Source organism: Eptatretus burgeri, chromosome 3 (assembly GCF_056783735.1).
Source record: "Eptatretus burgeri isolate ZD-2024b chromosome 3, Ebu_testis_v1, whole genome shotgun sequence".
NCBI classification, from domain to species: domain Eukaryota; kingdom Metazoa; phylum Chordata; class Myxini; order Myxiniformes; family Myxinidae; genus Eptatretus; species Eptatretus burgeri.
This window is the reverse complement of record NC_140963.1, coordinates 47306716-47324741: the sequence shown is the minus strand read 5'-3', so window position 1 is coordinate 47324741 and position 18026 is coordinate 47306716. Positions and strand designations below refer to the sequence as shown.

Genomic DNA, 18026 nt, shown 5'->3' with positions numbered 1-18026 from the left:
GAAGGGTGCCTTCTCCCAACTGCTGTTTTCAGATCTCCCCACAGGTGTTCAATGGGATTCAGATCTGGACTCATTGCTGGCCACTTCAGAACAATCCAGCGTTTTGTCTTGAGCCATTCCTGGCTGCTTTTTAAAGTGTATTTGGGGTTAATGTCCTGCTGCAAGACCCATGACCTTCGACGGAGCTTTCTGACACTGGGTTGAACAGTGTGCTCAAAAATGCCTTGGTAATCTCCTGATTTCATGATGCCATGCACACATTCAAGGCACCCATTGCAAGAGGCAGCACAGCAACCCCAACACATCACTGAACCTCCTCCATGTTTGACTGTAGGGAAGGAGTTCTTTTCTTTGAAGGCTTCGTTTTGTTTTCTATAAACAGAGATGATGTGCTTTAGCAAAAAGCTCTAATTTGGTCTCATCTGTCCACAGGACATTCTCCCAGAAGGATTTTGGCTTGTTCAGGTGTGTTTTGATCGAGGTGCTCTCTCCACCATTCGAACAATCCTTCACTGCAATCTTTGATCAAGTTTTCTCTTGTGGCCAGGTCGAGGGAGGTCAGCTCCAGTGCTATGGGCCTTAAACTTCCTGATAACATTGTGTACGGTGGACACAGGAACATCAAGGTCTCTTGAGATGGACTTGTAACCCTGAGATTGTCCATGCTTGGCTACAATATTGTGTCTGACCTCCTCAGACAATTCTCTGGTTTTCTTTCTTTCTACCTGCTCATTGCAGTACACACAATGACACAAAACAGCAGAATGACTCCTTTTCTCTTTTCAAACTGGTTGAATGAGTGATTTTTATATTGCAGGCACTTGCAACTCGCCACAGGTGAGTTCATTTCCAAAGTAAAGGAGAATCACCTCCTTGAAATCTCATTGTTTCTAACAACTTCGAAAAGGTGCCAATAATATTGACCGGGCCATTTTAGGATTTCTGTATGGAATAAGCTAAGATTTATAATTTATTCAGCTTTTTTTGTTTTGTTCCACTGCAAACCAAAGAAATACATTTGTGGATACCACAAGATTTTAAAATTTCAACAATTTTCTGGAAGAAATGGTGCATTATTTAGAAAAAGTGCAAGGGTGCCAATATTTTGGCCACGACAGTGTATGTATGTGTACAAGTGTGTGTGTGTGTGTGTGTGTGTGTGTGTGTGTGTGTGTGTGTGTGTGTGTGTGTGTGTGTGTGTGTGTACAGTGTGTGTGTATATATATATATATATATATATATATATATATATATATATATATATATATATATATATGTATATGTATATATATATATATATATATATATATATATATATATATATATATATATACATATATATATATATATATATAATTATAAGCCTGGTGTTGGTGCAGTGGTTAGGGCAGCGGCTTGGGATCCAAAAGGTCCTGAGTTCAAGCCCCGTTGGGCCACTGAATTAATACACCAGGGGGTTGACTCAGCCTGTCATCCTTCCGAGGTCGGCGAAATGAGTACCAGTATACTGGGCCGGTGTATACCCCGGTTAAAATAGGTATACCATATCCCTGTGTCGTAAGAGGCGACCAGGGTTGCGTCAGGAAGGGCATCCGGCGTAAAACATGTGCCAAACCACTATGCGGATCATATGGATGATCTGCTGTGGCGACCCCGAACGGGAGCAGCCGAAAGAAGATATATATATATATATATATATATATATATATATATATATATATATATATATATATATATATATATATATATATATATATATATATATATATATATATATATATATATATATATATATACACACACACACACACACATATACTGTGAATCTGGATGAACAACTTCAAAACTTCATTCAAAATTAGGGGATGTGGAATTGGGTGGGGAAGTGCAATTTTTTCCAAAAATGGTATTAAAAGCTTTCAGGTTCCAAAATGCCACAGTGCCTGGACAAATGCAACATGCTTGGACAGCAGTGGTGTAAAAGAAAGTTTAATCCTTCCAGCAACCACGCTGGTTATAACTGTTACCAGATAAGACAGCCTTAGGAATAGATTTGCAATCCATTTAATTGGGCATTCAAAGGAACAAACAGTTTTACATCAACATGTTCATTCAAACATGATGTAAAATTGTGTGTGTGGGTTTTTGTCACCATGATTTTGAGTTTTTCAAAAAACAATTTTCCTGAAAGGCCAGAGATAGTGAATTTGTATCCTCCTATAACATAACCTCTTTCACTTTGATTTTTGTGATAATGAATTTAGATCAAAACAGGCATCCCCAAATGCAAAATGCCAAATTTTTGCCAATGGACCAAACTTCTACAATAACTTTTCCTCTCCTCTTGCAGTGGACGATGGAGTGTTTCCCCGCATTCAATTGTATATGGTTGATGTTCAAGAAAAAAGATAGTTCTAATTTATGTTATAAATTGTAAGGGAATATTTTCCCTAAAGAAGCATATTTATCAAGATTAAGATGTTCTCCGATATGTGTCGGCCAATCAGAAGGTTCTGCAATCGAGATGCTCACAAATATGCCATAAAGGTATAATGATGCTTTTTTTTCTTACTAATCATACGTATATATTAAACAGGCATTCAGGCTCAGTTGCAGTCTGTAAAAAAGTCTTCCCCTGTATAAATCAGTGTCAGCTGCAAACTGCAGCATTAGTGGACTACACAGGCTTTAGAAGCCTTTTATTGGCAAGTCGCCAGCTCACCCACCCGGCATAAGTAAAGGAATCAATCCATGACCATATTTCTAGCTCCTTGGCAAAGCTAAGAATGTGTACTTTATCTCCCAGACCAAAGTACACAATCAAACAAATGGCACTGCGCCTTGGCTATAAGTCCAAAGCACATGGTCATTTAAAAATATATCCTAGCCTGCAGTACCAAAATGCATCGTCATTCGTCATCCAATCAACATTTTCTGTTTCTGTTGAGAAACGCCATTGTTGTTCAAAAAAAGGTTTGAAAAACCCAGGTACAAAGCTTAAGTACGTGCACGTCAGCCCAAATAATGGTCAAATCTTGTCAAACTAAAGTACATGCACCTTCACCCAAAGACTTAAACTCATCATCACACAAAAACAAAACACATACATCACTGCCCACAAGAAAATTCATGGTCATTTCATAAATGTTTATGTTTGGGCACCACTGGCCATTACCTTTGTTGAGAGAAGCCTTTTAAGTACACAAAAAAGGTTTTAAAAAACCAACAAATCAAATATGAATAAAGTTAAGGATGTGTACTTCGATCCTCAAATCAAAATACACAGTCAAACAAGGCACCTCAAACAAATACACATGCATTTGTCTTGAAGGCAAAATCTCATGGTAAAACAAAAGCACATCCAGTAATTCCTCACTTAGCATTGATTCGGTTAACGTTGCTATCTCACCTGGACTTTAGTCAGTTGAGCTTATGCGATTGAGCAGTGTCCGTAGGTGAGTGAGTCAGTCAGTGAGTCAGTCCGTAAACACTTCAGTCATTATCGCTTGAAAAAAGAGAATGTCAAGAGGAACAGGAAAGGTGACACATCAACTGTACATGTATGATTTAAAGCTCTTCTACTGAATAACAAAAAAATAGGCAGAAAAGGGATCTCTTAACTCTTCTTTCAAAAAATTTCCAAGAATAGGTACAAATATAAGACGCTACACATTAAATCGAAACAGCAGTGAATACAGCCCCAATGACTGCAAATATGACAAAGGAAAAATATGAAACAAAATGTCAACAAATATGCACTGACAATTGGGAGAGCGACTAAAGAACAGGAAGATTCAAAAAGCAGCTGGACAGCTTGGGGATAGACAAAAAAAGCTCATTACAATGGCTAAGAAGAAGTCAGCTTAACTGGGATGGAGAACAAGGCATAATAAATGCCCAAGACAAAGGACACTTTACTAATGGTTTTAAGAAGATGGCGGGATTGAGTCATTCGGACAAGTGAAAGTTCGGCAAGCTCGAAACTGATGTAAAAAAAACAACAACAATAATAACTCATGTCAAAACAGCTGGACACACAAAAGCACAACAAAATATGCAGAGTAATAAACTGGAAAATCTGCAAAAACTTAAATAACCTATTTTCAGAAAACTCATGGAAGCACGAACCCAAAAGCTATCGTTGAAAATGAGGACGTAATACTCATATACTGCCTGTCCATCCCATCAAAAGCGAACTTAGAAATCAAAGGATTGTGAATGGACATATCACCACCAGAACCATTGGGAACATAATCTGTACAGTGTCGGTGCTGCCGGAGCAGTCTCCTGGGCTATTGGGCATAATCCAGGATGGGTCACCACTCCAACGCAGAATACTCAAATGGCTCAATCATCCCAGCAAGCTGGTACTCATTTTGCCAACCTCGGAAGGATGACAGGCCGAGTCAACCCTACCTGGTATTAATTCAATGGTGGCGGGATTTGAACTCAGGACCCTAGGATCCCAAGCCAGCCAACCAAACCATTAAGCCAACACCAGACATACGACATAGTACATAGTATATCGTATATCGTACTCAGACACAAAAAGGAAAGGCCGGCATTGCTAATCGAGGTGTCAGTACCCAGCGAGTTTGGTCTGAATAATGTGGAAATTCGAAAAAAAATGACGAAATATCATGATCTGAAAAATGAAGTCAAGAGAACCTGGAAGCTGAAGAAAGCCGACATTGTGCCAGTGATAGTTGGAGCAACGGGAGTGATGAAAAAAAACAAAAAAAAAACAGTGAGATCTTAAAAAACCATCCCAGGGAATAGTATTATAAATGAACTACAGTTGGAGGCTGTCTTGGGTTTAGTGTCGATCCTGAAAAGAACCCTCAGAACAAAGATCTGAGAACAACAAAACTTCACAACTTGATCCTTGAAATATGCTTTACCCAAATGGAGGTGGACACTTTGAGTCTTGGTAGGATTACATTCCACCTTCTGAAACCCACAAATTAAGATTACAACCAAGGAGAGACCAAAATGCATGGTCATACGCTAAGTGCTTGGGAACCGCTGGCTATTACCAGTAAAGTGGATTTCCCCCAGGAGAAGGGCTAGCAGGCCGATCTGTGGAGTAGTACAAGTCACAACTTTTAACTGGAATGGTGACTACGATGTATGAATCCCTGTGCCATACACCAGAACTTGCTGCAAGGGTCCTGATCAACATGGGGCTGCTTGCCACAAATCTCCCTGTTTACGTAACCATTACCAGGTTAATGGGATTTACAAATCCTAGCGAGTAATTGAAACGACAAATTGTGAAAGCATTGTGAAAAAATAACCCCCGTGCGGGGGTGACGGTCATCTCTATAATGTTTTTTACTATCATAATCGATGAACCGTTGCGAGATATCTCTTAAAATGACAGACTCAATAGGTTTTGAAAATGGCGACTTTCATAACTTTCGTGACCTCGTGACCTCGTGACCTTGACTCTGACCTCGAATCCGGGAAAAAATATGTCGTTGGGTATCACTCATCGACCTCTACCCACATACCAAATTTCATCAAGATCGGAAGTAAAAAGTTTTCTTTGTACCGGGAGGTGTTTTTGACCATCTTCCAGGTTACATGGCGGCCAAACGGGACGGAAATTTAAAAAGATGTCCGGTTAGATACAAGATAATATTTTTTACTATCATAATCAATAAACAGTTGCCGAATATCTTGTAGAATGGCAGACTAGATAGGTTTTGAAAATGGCGATTTTTATAACTTACGTGACCTCGTGACCTTGACCCTGACCTTGAACCCGGACAAAAGTTATATCGTTGTGCAACACTCATCGACCTCTACCCACATACTAAGTTTCATCAAGATCGGAAAGAAAAATTGTTGACGGACGGACGGACGGACATTTGGTCCGGCTTTATTAGGTCATCTCGGTAGAGATGATCTAAAACGTGATTTCCAAATTGTAACTTCGATTTGAGAGCACCAAGCCTTTGTCAAGCCTCATCATGGGACATACCATTGTTGTGCTTTAGATCGTACAGAATCCAGGAAATAGATTTGAGGCAGCAGTGCCAGCCTGAAGGGGAGCAGTACTCCAATGAGCTAAGGAAAAAGGACTTCCAGACACCATGAAACAATTTACTGATCGACGGAGAACGACGCAGCTACTGATAGCCTGTCAGTGGGATATAAAGCATAATATAGTAATCAGTAAAGAGGAAGAGAGGGTTTTCCATAGCATGGGAGAACTTGTTCGTGTACATATCAGGAACAAAACTGGGCCCATGACAATATCTTTGAGCACTCCATTCTCCACTGCAAAAGGAGAGGAAAGGATTCCATTGATAGCAACTTGTAGACTGCATGAGTGAAGGTAGTCAAAACCCAGGTATGAAGTTGGGTTACGTGCCAACAGGCAGCAAGCTTGGTAAATAGAGCAGGATATGAGACTGTGGTAAATGTACAAGATATTGCAATAAAAATTAACTATAACGGTTAAGGGGTTAATTAGTTATATTGTAATTTTTTCATGCTTAGAATAGATGTATTGCAACTGCCAATTTAGGCTTGCCAAGATGTAGTTTCATAGAACCCTTGTCTTTCCCCTCCATTTTGTAAAACCCTCGTCTTTCCCCTCCATTTCATAGAACCCTCGTCTTTGCCTTCCATTTTGTAGGACCCTTGTCTTTCCCCTCCATTCCATAGAACCCTCGTCGTTCCCTTCCATCTGGTTATATTTTTCACTGTTAAACAGACTATTGAAAAAAAATCATGCCAGTGATAAGAGCAAATGGAGATGGATGGTGTGCTGAAGGCACAGAGGCGGGCGCATAAGCTATTCGGGTTGTAATCGAAGAGATCCGTTTTTGCACCTTATTTTGTAACTAGTGGGCCCGTTGGTCCGTTTGAGCAAATTTTAATTGGTCTTTACAGCTTTCTTGCATACCCGACTGCTGTCTTACTTGAGCATTAGTTTGCCTTTCACCAAACCCAGATGTCGTTGGGCCAGCACGGGGATTATACGTTCATTATTATTATTGCCATATGATACTATTATTATTATTATTGCTGTAAATATTATTAGCATCAATTCATATATATGCTTTGTTTCAATGTTAATATTGTTTTTATTTATTTTGTTAGAATGCCATGCCATGGTGGAAGGACATATTAAGCTGCTTTATACAGTATACCTTAACATGGCGTGCGTTTAAAACATTGGAATTCTTCCGGTGTCTCTGTCTGTCTTATCAGTTTATGATCGAGGAACAGCTTAGTGAAATTGAATGTTATATTTTGAACACAAATCGGAACATGAATAGAATGACAAGTCTAACGCACTTTGTTTCTGAATTTGACCCGGTCGCACGTCCGCAGAGAGGAGTGAGATAATGTTTTTACACTGTCTGCGTGCCTGGCAATCAAACAAAATTGAAAATCATTCCAAACAGGAAACTTGCTGTTTTTAAGGACATCATAATGGACACATACAACAGGCACAAATAACTAATGTATTGTATTAGATTGGGTGGTGATGTGTTCGATTGTGTTCAGTGGTGCTAAACTTCTAGGTTTTTTTTAAACTTTAACACGTTGACTGCCAACTCTTAGAGTACACACCATTTACAAACCAGGTGTGCATGTGCATATACCTGAACTTTATTTTTTTAATTTTACCCTTCTATGAACAAATCTAAGTTCATTTATTATCCATTGCTGGGGAAACTCCACGTTATGTCAGGTATGAGCTCTCAGGTTGGATTATTTTTTAGCACCGAATCGACAATCGTATATCGTGTGTTGAGTACCACGCATTTTTCCCTTTTTTGCTCCTTGTCATTATGCTTCAAAATGGTGTGTATGAATGCAGATGAAGTGATAAAACTTTTCATGGACACTGATAATGATGATCATGATTATTATGTAGATTTATGTTCACCGAACTGCCATCGGATCGTTTGTTCTATTATCTGGCACGGCAACATATTCTGTTTACAATATAATAACATCTTTCCCACGAAAATACTCGTAGTGGCAGAATCTGGTACACCCACGAGCACTACGAGTATACTCATCGTCGGCAGTCAACATGTTAAAATCATTATTTTATTAAAATGGAAGTATGTACTTGAACACTGCATGAGGTATCGTGTTTCATATTTCATATTCATATGTTTCAACTCTTGAGTTTCATGTGCAGCATGTGGCTGCTGGTTGCGTTATTGCTGGGAGGGCAGCTGTGCTGCTGATGCAGTGTACCCTGTAATTTAGAGCAGGAATTTGTAATTTGTTGAGGGTGCCGGCAATAGCTCGCCTACTCTTCGCGAAGGACACCGCGGGATGTTCAATGTCCACAAACTAATGCCGGCAGAAAGGACACCCAGTTTTAACGTCCATCCGAAGGACGACACACTCATTGATGAATCGTCCTACCTGTGAGACACAAGATAGTTTACGGTTGGACTGAGATTCAAACCCAAGGTAGATGAATCAGAGGTGTACGTACCTCTACACCATCCTGGCAGCCTTTGAGGTACACCGATAAAGGGGAGTATTTCGTTATACAACAATCAACCACACCAATATGTTGATACGTAGGATATTACCCTACAAATACATTGCATACAAACACAGTTTTTAATGATGGTGTAAGGAGTTGTAAAATGTGCTACTGAATCGACAAGCATTTGATGCTAAATTTGCTGATATAGTTGTCAAGGTGTGGCTCAGAGTGAAAATTAAAGGCAGGGAAAGTTACCTCGCAAAAAAGTGTGAGTTTGTCATCTGGAAGCAATCCATTGGCGTCATCAAGTAGAAAATCTCGCCGAATGAACTTTTTGAAGCCCCAGTCCTTTCCTTGGACAAATCGATATGCCCTCTGGCTCTCTGTACAAGTAAAGTAACTAATGAAGAATGTGGCAATCACTAAATGCAACAGACACACCGAGAACATGAACATCACTTTTGTATATAAAATAAAGAAACACTTACCCATGGCTTTTGTTTCTTCTCCCTTGGCATTAAGAATGGAGAATTTGAACTTTGCTCGGACCTCACTCTTTGGACAACTCACCAGCAACAAGTACAAGGAAAGGTAATCCTTGCTTTCCTCATCTAACCCTTTCGGGTTTACCCTGAGGCACCTACAGAAAAAATATTTCAAACAACTTTGTAAAGTAAATAATGAAAAAAGAAAAAGTATATACTTTTGAACTTTGAATGCATAAAAAAGAAAATATGGCACTGTGTAAACAATGTGAGACTAATTTCATTTTAAAAAAACTTGTGCAGAGGTGCAACGATGATGCCAATCATCAGAAAATGAATCCAAATGCTATCATCCTGTAAAATAACTTCTTGGCCCTTGCATTGCCACCAGCACCAATGCGTTTATACTTAAATGGTTAACTGCTTTGCCTGCTCCTCTCTTGCTGCCCTTTTCCAGGTTATTATATGAGGGACACTTGCTTGCATCATGGGGGGGGGTGGGGGGGGGGAAATCACCAACATTAACCAAATTCGTAAAAATTGTACAAACGTTGACCCTCTCAACTGTAGGAAGACAGCCTTCTTCACATCACAAGAAAAGTAATGGAATCAATTGCAACAAACCTCAGGACTCATCTTTTCTCTATCTGGTCTCTAATAAGATTGGGCAGCTCGTATTTAGGGCTCCCTCCAACACTTGCTCTCAGATGTTCCGTACACTCAGATTCAGCATGTTGGTTTGCATGGCAATTTCTTCATGGATGCTCTAATTCGAGAGGTCCACATCTTTCCAGGTAGTATTGAGAGACCAATCTTGTCTGTGATTTCTATCAGTGACCTATGTCAATGGAAAAAATATAAAATCAATCGTATCACTTTGCAGATAACCAACAGGTGCACTCCCCTCCTGCAAACTGGCTGCAACATTGGTCCCTTTAAACTGATCTGAAGAAAAATAAGCACTGGGCATCGACCCGGACTATTTTTTTCATGCAGGAAAGACCCATATTCTCATTGTCCCGTCAGGAGGATAAATTCGCCAATCGATTTCTCGTGGGCCACACAATCATTCACAAACTGTCTTCGGCAAAACACCAGGTCTATGTTGGTGCAAAGCCAGCTGCCACCTCTAAAATTCTCCACAGGGGCAAATCTTTCCTTTTCTGTAGGTAGCTTTTAACCACGTTGAGTCTTCATCTGAAGCATCAGGCAGTATGGCGCTCCACTGTGTACTGGTATTACTGATTCTAATCTTGCCTTGTCACAAGAAGATGAGTCTCAGGGTATGTATGCATCTTGCTCACTGCAGGTATGTTGTTGGCCTTGTAGTTCCTTTTTTTGGATTTTTTTGGAAAATCGATATCATTCTGGATTTGTTCTTCCCACCCTATCATCTCTCTGCCAAACTCCTGCTCTTCCAGGTCCGATGAATTCCACTAGAAAACCTTTCCTTGTTACTTTCCTCAGGTACAAAACTGTTATCTTTTGCCATTCATTCCCATCTTTTCCAACCGATGCAAATGTTTTCAGAGTCTATTGTCACAAGCTCTTCCCTTGAGCGATCTCCAAATCTGCTGCCATCTACGACAGATTGTTCTCCCATTTATAATCTGAGCTTCACTACACATGCTAATATGCTGTTCCCATTCTTCATCTGCAATTCCACTAGTTGTGCTGTGATGCATCTGAATGTTCCATCTTACTGTTTCCCTTAACTTCATTTTGTGTTTGTTGACCTTTTGCTACGTTATTCTGCTCTTCTATGAGCTTCGGACCATGTGCAAAGTTTTTTTTAATCCTTTAAACCAAATAGTTAAACTTATTCACACAGATGTTTTGTAAGATACAGTGCCTATACAAAGTTTAAGGAAGTGCTGGAGTAGGACTGTAAAGGTTGCCAAACGTTAGGCCTTCTCTGTGAGTATTTTGGGCACCCACCTCAATAACACCTTTCAAAAGATTAGTTGGTCACAGACAAGCGTGTGTACAGTCCCACGGTTGATGCCAATTTCATTGGCAATGTCAGCTAACATCTTACACCAATCACTACAGTTAAGTTCATCCACATGGGCGATGTTTTGTGCTGGCGTGGCCTCGACTGGTCTCCCAGGACTCTGTGTGCACACTTTGTCTTCTGAAAGCTTTTCTATCCACCGGTACACATTTTGTCTGTCCAGTCATGATGCCCCCACCCGATACACAGAGTCTGTAAAATAAAATTCCATTCATATCTTCCCGCCATAGAAAACAGAAAACTACTCGTTGTTCCAAACATTTACACAGTTACAACGGTGCCGACATCTTGGTCACGAATTGAGAGTTGCCAATCTGCAACCAGACTATCGCCCAATGAGCCCACAGTGCAGGGATGCCAAATTACATTGCTGGACTGGATGGAGATGAACATGCGCATTACATGTGAGTCACTTGAATGAAAACTGAGGTCATACTTACCAAGAAACAAATGTAAATATAACTGCTTGCAACACCATAAGGTGTTATAAAAATTTATAGCAGACCTACCATTTCAATTTATCATTCGTCCCAGCAGAGAATGTTGAACTTTTGACAACTTCACCCATCTCTTCACGACAGAAGCTAAAGTTGTTGATGGTCCACATATAAGAAAATTTTACAACCTTCACCTAAGGGAGACATCAACATATTATATTTACGAAAAGCCAAGCAAGCCAAACATAATGATGGTCTCTCGAATCTAGATGTTCCGTTTTATTTTTTTTGGTTGGAACAGATCTCAAAGTGCCTGAATATCAGGAGAGAGGTGCAACTGGAAGTGAAGGGAGGATGGAGAGGGGAGCGAGGGGGAATTTAAGAGGAATATGGAGAAGATGAGGAAGAGGATTGTTGAAGGTGCAACTTGTCAATGTGCTACATATGTAATGCAGGTGAATTTGAAGACATCCGTGCACTTTGACATAAATAATAAGGACCATTACGAAACCACTGCAAAACAGGCCAGATTGAACAAGATCCAAGCAGTGACCAAAAGTACAACAGCAGTGAATCGTCACCTTTTGTTATTAAAAATTTTTTGTCAGAAATAACCATTCATTTTAACCACCATGACTAATTAAAATTACATTTTGAAGATGCAGCAGATCAGATACTTAAGCTACCAAAATAAAATTTTACCAAAAACATTCCAATATAAAATCTCCACAAAAAATGTATTATTTCCTTCCATCCCACAAAGCGTACACGTCAACCATTTGTTTTAAATTAAAGATATTTATGTAAACATATTTCAGATCAGCTTTTTAAAGAATAAATACCAATGGACAAAATCAATGATGTGGTCAATATACATGCCTCAAAATTAAGCCTCAAAAGGTGAGATTTGCATTATTTTCATGCAAAATTCTAAAGTGTTCATATTATGGTTGAAAATGACCAACACATTGATCTGACAACGTCCGGGACAAATATGATATCAGTGGTAGCTAAAGTTGCGTTGTAATGCAGAAAATAATGGCTGTCTGCAATGAGCATGCAAATCTAAAACGAAACCAGTTTCAAAATGATCACAAAAGTTTTCATTGGAAGAGAAGGCTTCAGCCCACACTCGGTTGGAGTCATGGTTAGAGCTTCCGCTCCGAGTCTGGGAGGTCGGCGGTTCTAACCATGGCCAAGCGATACCAAAGATTTAAATAAAAATAGGACCGCGCATCCTGAAGCTCACCTGGATCAGGAGCAAGAGTCACTCAAACCCCCACATCCCCACATAGACCCTGATTTTTTTTTAATGCCGTGAACAAGCTTTGGTACATCACGAGTGATGAAGGTTGTGGTCACGTTTCATCAAAATTTGTGTGTAGTTTCGGAGACGAGAGCAAATACCTATTTTGGGAGATCAAACTCCCCCCCCACCCCCCGCCCCCATAGACCTCCTTGATGAACACAGATTTTGATGCGGTCGATACACTTTGGTCAATTACGGGTGATGAAGGTTGTGGTGAAGTTTCATCAAAATTGTGTTTGTAGTTTCAGAGAAGAGAGCAAATACCAATTTTTTTTTTTGGGGGGGGGGAACTCTGTTCAAACAAGGACAAATGTGTCCATGAACAGCGTCCTTAAGGTTTTGTCGGCTAAAAATAAAAAAAACAACAACAACTTCCGATATTTCGTCATGTGCCTTGATTAAGCCAATAACGAGACCAGTCATAGTGTATTTACGTATTTATGAAATATCGTGTATTTACAAAATAAATAATGTATTTACGAAATTACAATATATTAAATGGAATAATAGTAACGTGAACTTTTCGAAACTTTAAAGCAAATGTCTGAATATATTTAAAAGTTCATGATAGACGCTCTCAAAAGGCACTGTCAATGCGAGGATGTGTACAAGTGTTCAGTCTTTAAGGAGATCCGGATCGTGTATATAAAAGAGCCGAGTCCTAATATAAAGGTTTTGTCTTCACAAGAAGAAGAAGAAGAACAACAACAACAACAACAACAACAACAAGAATAAGAACAACAACGCCGAGCTCTTAGAGCAGCGTTCGCTACGCGAGACGCTGCTAAAAAGAACTCTGTAGACCCCTCAATGAGAGCAGATTTTGATGCAGTCAACAAACCTTTGTTAGGCATTAGACATGAAGCTTGTGGCCAAGTTTCATCAAAATCATGCGTTTGGTGCAAGCGATAATTACTGAAGTGTTTACGGAATAACTGACTGACTGACTCACTCACTGCTCGATCACATAAGCTCACTTGACTAAAGTCCAGGTGACCTAAAAATGGTATGTGCTGCTTCCTCCTCCTCCTCCTCAACATTCATCATTTAAAAGGACAAGAGCCCTGGTAATTAGGTCACGTGATTGATTAGGTAACCCGGTTAACCTATAGACGGAGGACCCGAGGTCACGTGGTTGAGTTATTGCCGTTCACGGTCGGTTAGCGACCCGCTGTGTCATGGAATTATCCGTGTGCGATGGCCTGCAATTCCACGGAGTCTGGTAGGACCCGAAATAGCTTCCCCACCCGGTGGTCTTCTCACCCGACCCCCGGCCCGCAGCAACACACACACACACACACACACACACACACACACACACACACACACACACACACACACACACACACACACACACACACACACACACACACACACACACACACAGTCCTTGGGCAACTTTTATAACTTTTGATATATACATGATCGAAACAACCTATAAATAATGCATGAAAGTATAATTCATCATAAAGTTTTTACTCAATGCAGTTCAAATTTCTCAGCTTCAACATAATCACCACCTTTTGTAATAAATCATTCAATCCGATTTTCAAACTTGTTGAAAATAATCTCCAGCTGTGACTGAGTAATTTCAATAACTGCATCTGTGATCGTACCCTTTTAAAAGATCCACAGAATCAGAAGAAAAAAAGAAATTGATGTGATTATATTGATTTTTAAGTGATCAACAAATAACTGAATGTGGTTTTTATTTCTTATAAATTTTTGACGTTTTACATTTAAAAATGAAAATCCGTCGGGTACCGCCCCTAAAAATTCCAGATAAACTGCCATGACGATCGAAAGAAAGATTGTCAGCACGCAATGGATAATGGCTGCACAACTCATTTCAGACTCGTCAGAAAGTGAATTTGACGAATCATTTTCTGATCAAGAATCCACAGATTTCGACGACAGTCAAAATCATTATGTTGAAGGTGCTGTCATACCTTACATGTATGAACCTGAGGTCAAGATGACATCATGGGAAGGGCAGGGTCAATCAAGCATTTTTTGAGAGGCTGGGCCAATCAAGCATAAAAAAGCACCAAATAGCATTAAAATCTTCCTTTCAAGATATTTATCGAAGAAAAGAACAACGATTAAGTGTTGAGTGAAGGCATATCTATTCATTAAACCAAACATGATTTTCTGATTCTGTGGACCTTTTAAGTTCATCCAAAGAATGTGGTTTTGATGAATAAACAACTGTTTTACATCGCCCCATAAAACGTAGTCCAATGGAAACAGGTCAGTCGAACGAGGTGGTCAAGTAATGAGTTCATGTCCACCAATCCACTTATCGAGGAAGACATAATTCAAGAACCATTGCACATTCAAAGCATTGTGGCAGGGAACCAAGTCTTGCTGGTACAAGGTGACATAGTTTTGGAACAATATACGGTAATCGTAGTGGTTGACATTACCATTGATGTTGAAGTTGCCTGAACAGAAAATGTGAACTCATCAAAAAATCCAGGGGAATTGTGGATTTAACAACAGCAATAAAAAAAAAACAAGCTCAATACCATGAATGACCCTGATGTTGAATGAAAGCTGATTACCAAATGATGTTGATACTTAGGCAGCCGATTACCAGACAATATAAATATATAACAAGAATGAATACCATGAATGATTGGGTGTCAAATAAATGTCGATTACAAGATGATGTTGATGATACTTGCGCAGCGGATTACCAGATAATACAAGCTGAATACCATGAATGATCGCGAGGTCAAATAAAAGCCGATCACTAAATGATGTTGAAGATACTTACATAGCCGATTACCAAACTTAACAAGATGGCAACTATGCGCAACCCCCCACCCCTGGTATGTCATGACGTCAATTTCTCTGATAAAATAAATGTAGATACAAATTCCTGTCAGCTTGACTGCACAATGTAAGGGGACATTGCAGTTAAAGATGACAGAAACACAAATCTATCCATATCTTAACGAAGATATGTCCAAACGAAGACATGTCCTTTGTGCGTGACTGTTAAAAGTTTAAACGCTGAAGACGGACTGACCACGTGCCTGAGCGTGGCCCAACTCGATGATTGACAGGAGCTCTGAAGCGCTCGAGCTGAGATTGGTTACTGATCTCGTGGACGGTCTGACGACCAATCTGAGGACCAATTACAGCAATGACGTAAATGTGAGCAGGATGAGGAGAAAATTAGGAGAAAACAATTTGAAAACCCGTCCAATTGACAGAGTCAAACGTCGGGGTAAAAATCATGAATAACAACATCACATAAACAAAACTTGATGAATTAGAAGGGCACTCGGTAGAGAGCATACCACCGCCCTGTAATGCCTGCTCCACGAGAACATAGCTAGCCCAATACAGTTTTGAGATATCGTGCTATATATTGTTTTTGAACCCTATCTATCAATCGTGAAGACGCACTTAAGAAATTATCAGATCTGAATCCAGATTCGGATCTTCAACAAAATTTAATCAATTTCTCCTTGTCACACACCCAAAATGTCCACCAAGTTTCATCCAAATCCATCCACAACTTTTTGAGATATCGTGCTATATATCGGTTTAGCCCTATCTCTCAATGTTGAAGAATCACTTCAAAAATTCTCGTAGTCTGATCCGGATCCGGATCTTCACCAAAATCTAGTTCAACCTTGTTACACACCGAACCCGTCCACAAAATTTCATCCGAATCCGTCCACAACAACTTTTTGAGATATCCTGCACACAAACAAACAACAAACGGACAGGAAGGGGTGAAAACATAACCAACCTCCTTCACCTTCGGTGGCGGAGGTAATTATACTTTCACATGTCATTTACAGTTTGTTTCCGTCATGTGTTTCACCAAAAATTATAAAAGTTCAAAGTTGCACAAGGACTTTATGGAAATCCGTGTGTGTGTGTGTGTGTGTGTGTGTGTGTGTGTGTGTGTGTGTGTGTGTGTGTGTGTGTATGTGTGCGTTCATGCGTGCGTGCGTGCGTGCGTCACACTGTCACTGTGTCACTAAATTAAACAGCATGTTACATAATGTTATGAATGATACCGATGAAGCAGTGACGGCGCACCCCTTAAGTAAATTAGAAATTATGACCAGCATTTAATCAAACTGAATAACAGCAGCATTCAAAGCAAAAATCATATTTATACTATTAGCAGCATAATCATGCAAGTGAAAAAAAATAAACAAGAAAAGAGTCACATTCTCACATCCATACCTGTGTATAACACCAACTCTCTGCAATTGGTGCATTGGACATTTCAGTCGGTGGAGGAGGAGTTGGGATCCGTGACATACTTCAACAGCACACACTGATCTGTGAGAAAACAATAGTGACAAAGAAAGAGCTATGTAAAAAGGCAATTAAAATATTTTTAAGTGTTCATACTACACAAAACAAAGAGTTGATAAAAAGGCAATAAAAGGCCGAGATTGCAAGCGACATCAACATAGCAGTAAACATAGGCTAGTTAAGAAAACAACTCAATCGTGGAGGATGATGAGGGAAATATCCATCTTTCCATTGGGACCATACTCTGTGCAGAGCGTTGGTGCTGCCAAAGCAGTCTCCTTGGCTATTGAGTACAATCCTGGACGGGTCGCCACTCCGACACAGGATACCAGCATGCTGGCACTCATTTTGCTGACCTCGGAAGGATGACGGGCAGCGTCAACCCCGCCTGGTATGAATTCAACAGCCGAGCAGCATTTGAACTCAGGATCCTAGGATCCCAAGCCCATCACCCCAACCATTAAGCCAACACCAGGCATAATGGAAATATGGCATGCTTTAATATTGGTCTGGATCTTGTACAATGGGTAAAATGGGGCAGAGTTTAGAATTTTATTTCAGAGTACATGTTACAACAAGTACGATATCATTTCTGTAATTAATAAAATGTGGAGCACGTGCTCAGAAAGATCGAGTACCACCCAGCCCCTCCCCCCTTTCCTCCCAATTGTCTGCATTTACGCTCCACCCTTCCTCCTCCCTCCATTTTTAAACCTTCCCTCCCCCACCCCCCATTGTAATCCATCCTTATATGGCCTTCCTCCAGTTTATAGCCAATCAGTGCAGCCCACGATTGCAATCATGGGGTCAACGCTTGTACAAGACATGTGGAAAAGACATGCGCATATATGGACACCATCGGGATCAAAGCCACGGGGCTGTCCATGGGTGGAATTTTACAAGCTCCATGGACCAATGGACAAGCACCACAGGGGGTGCAATGCACAGGACGTTACAAAAACACGCAAATCTCCCTTGCTTCTGGGTCCCTGCTGTGTGTCGGACATTGCACAGTATTTTT

At 40.1% G+C, this 18026-nt stretch overlaps 1 protein-coding gene across 3 annotated transcripts in view; it reads right to left on the bottom strand.

Annotated features, from left to right (window-relative positions):
- Positions 1-18026, bottom strand: part of SPOP (speckle type BTB/POZ protein) — an 87850-nt gene that overhangs the window by 56809 nt on the left and 13015 nt on the right. For 2 of the 3 annotated variants that reach the window (XM_085873154.1, XM_085873155.1), the window contains exons 2-5: positions 16931-17029; positions 11482-11603; positions 8962-9113; positions 8729-8856 (exon numbers count right to left, since the gene is read on the bottom strand). In XM_085873154.1, the coding sequence (XP_085729280.1) occupies positions 8729-8856; positions 8962-9113; positions 11482-11603; positions 16931-17008 (480 nt within the window). In that variant the 5' untranslated portion in view covers positions 17009-17029. Of the gene's footprint in view, positions 1-8728; positions 8857-8961; positions 9114-11481; positions 11604-15752; positions 15851-16930; positions 17193-18026 lie in introns of those variants that run through there. The other variant, XM_085873157.1, reaches the window with a different exon arrangement.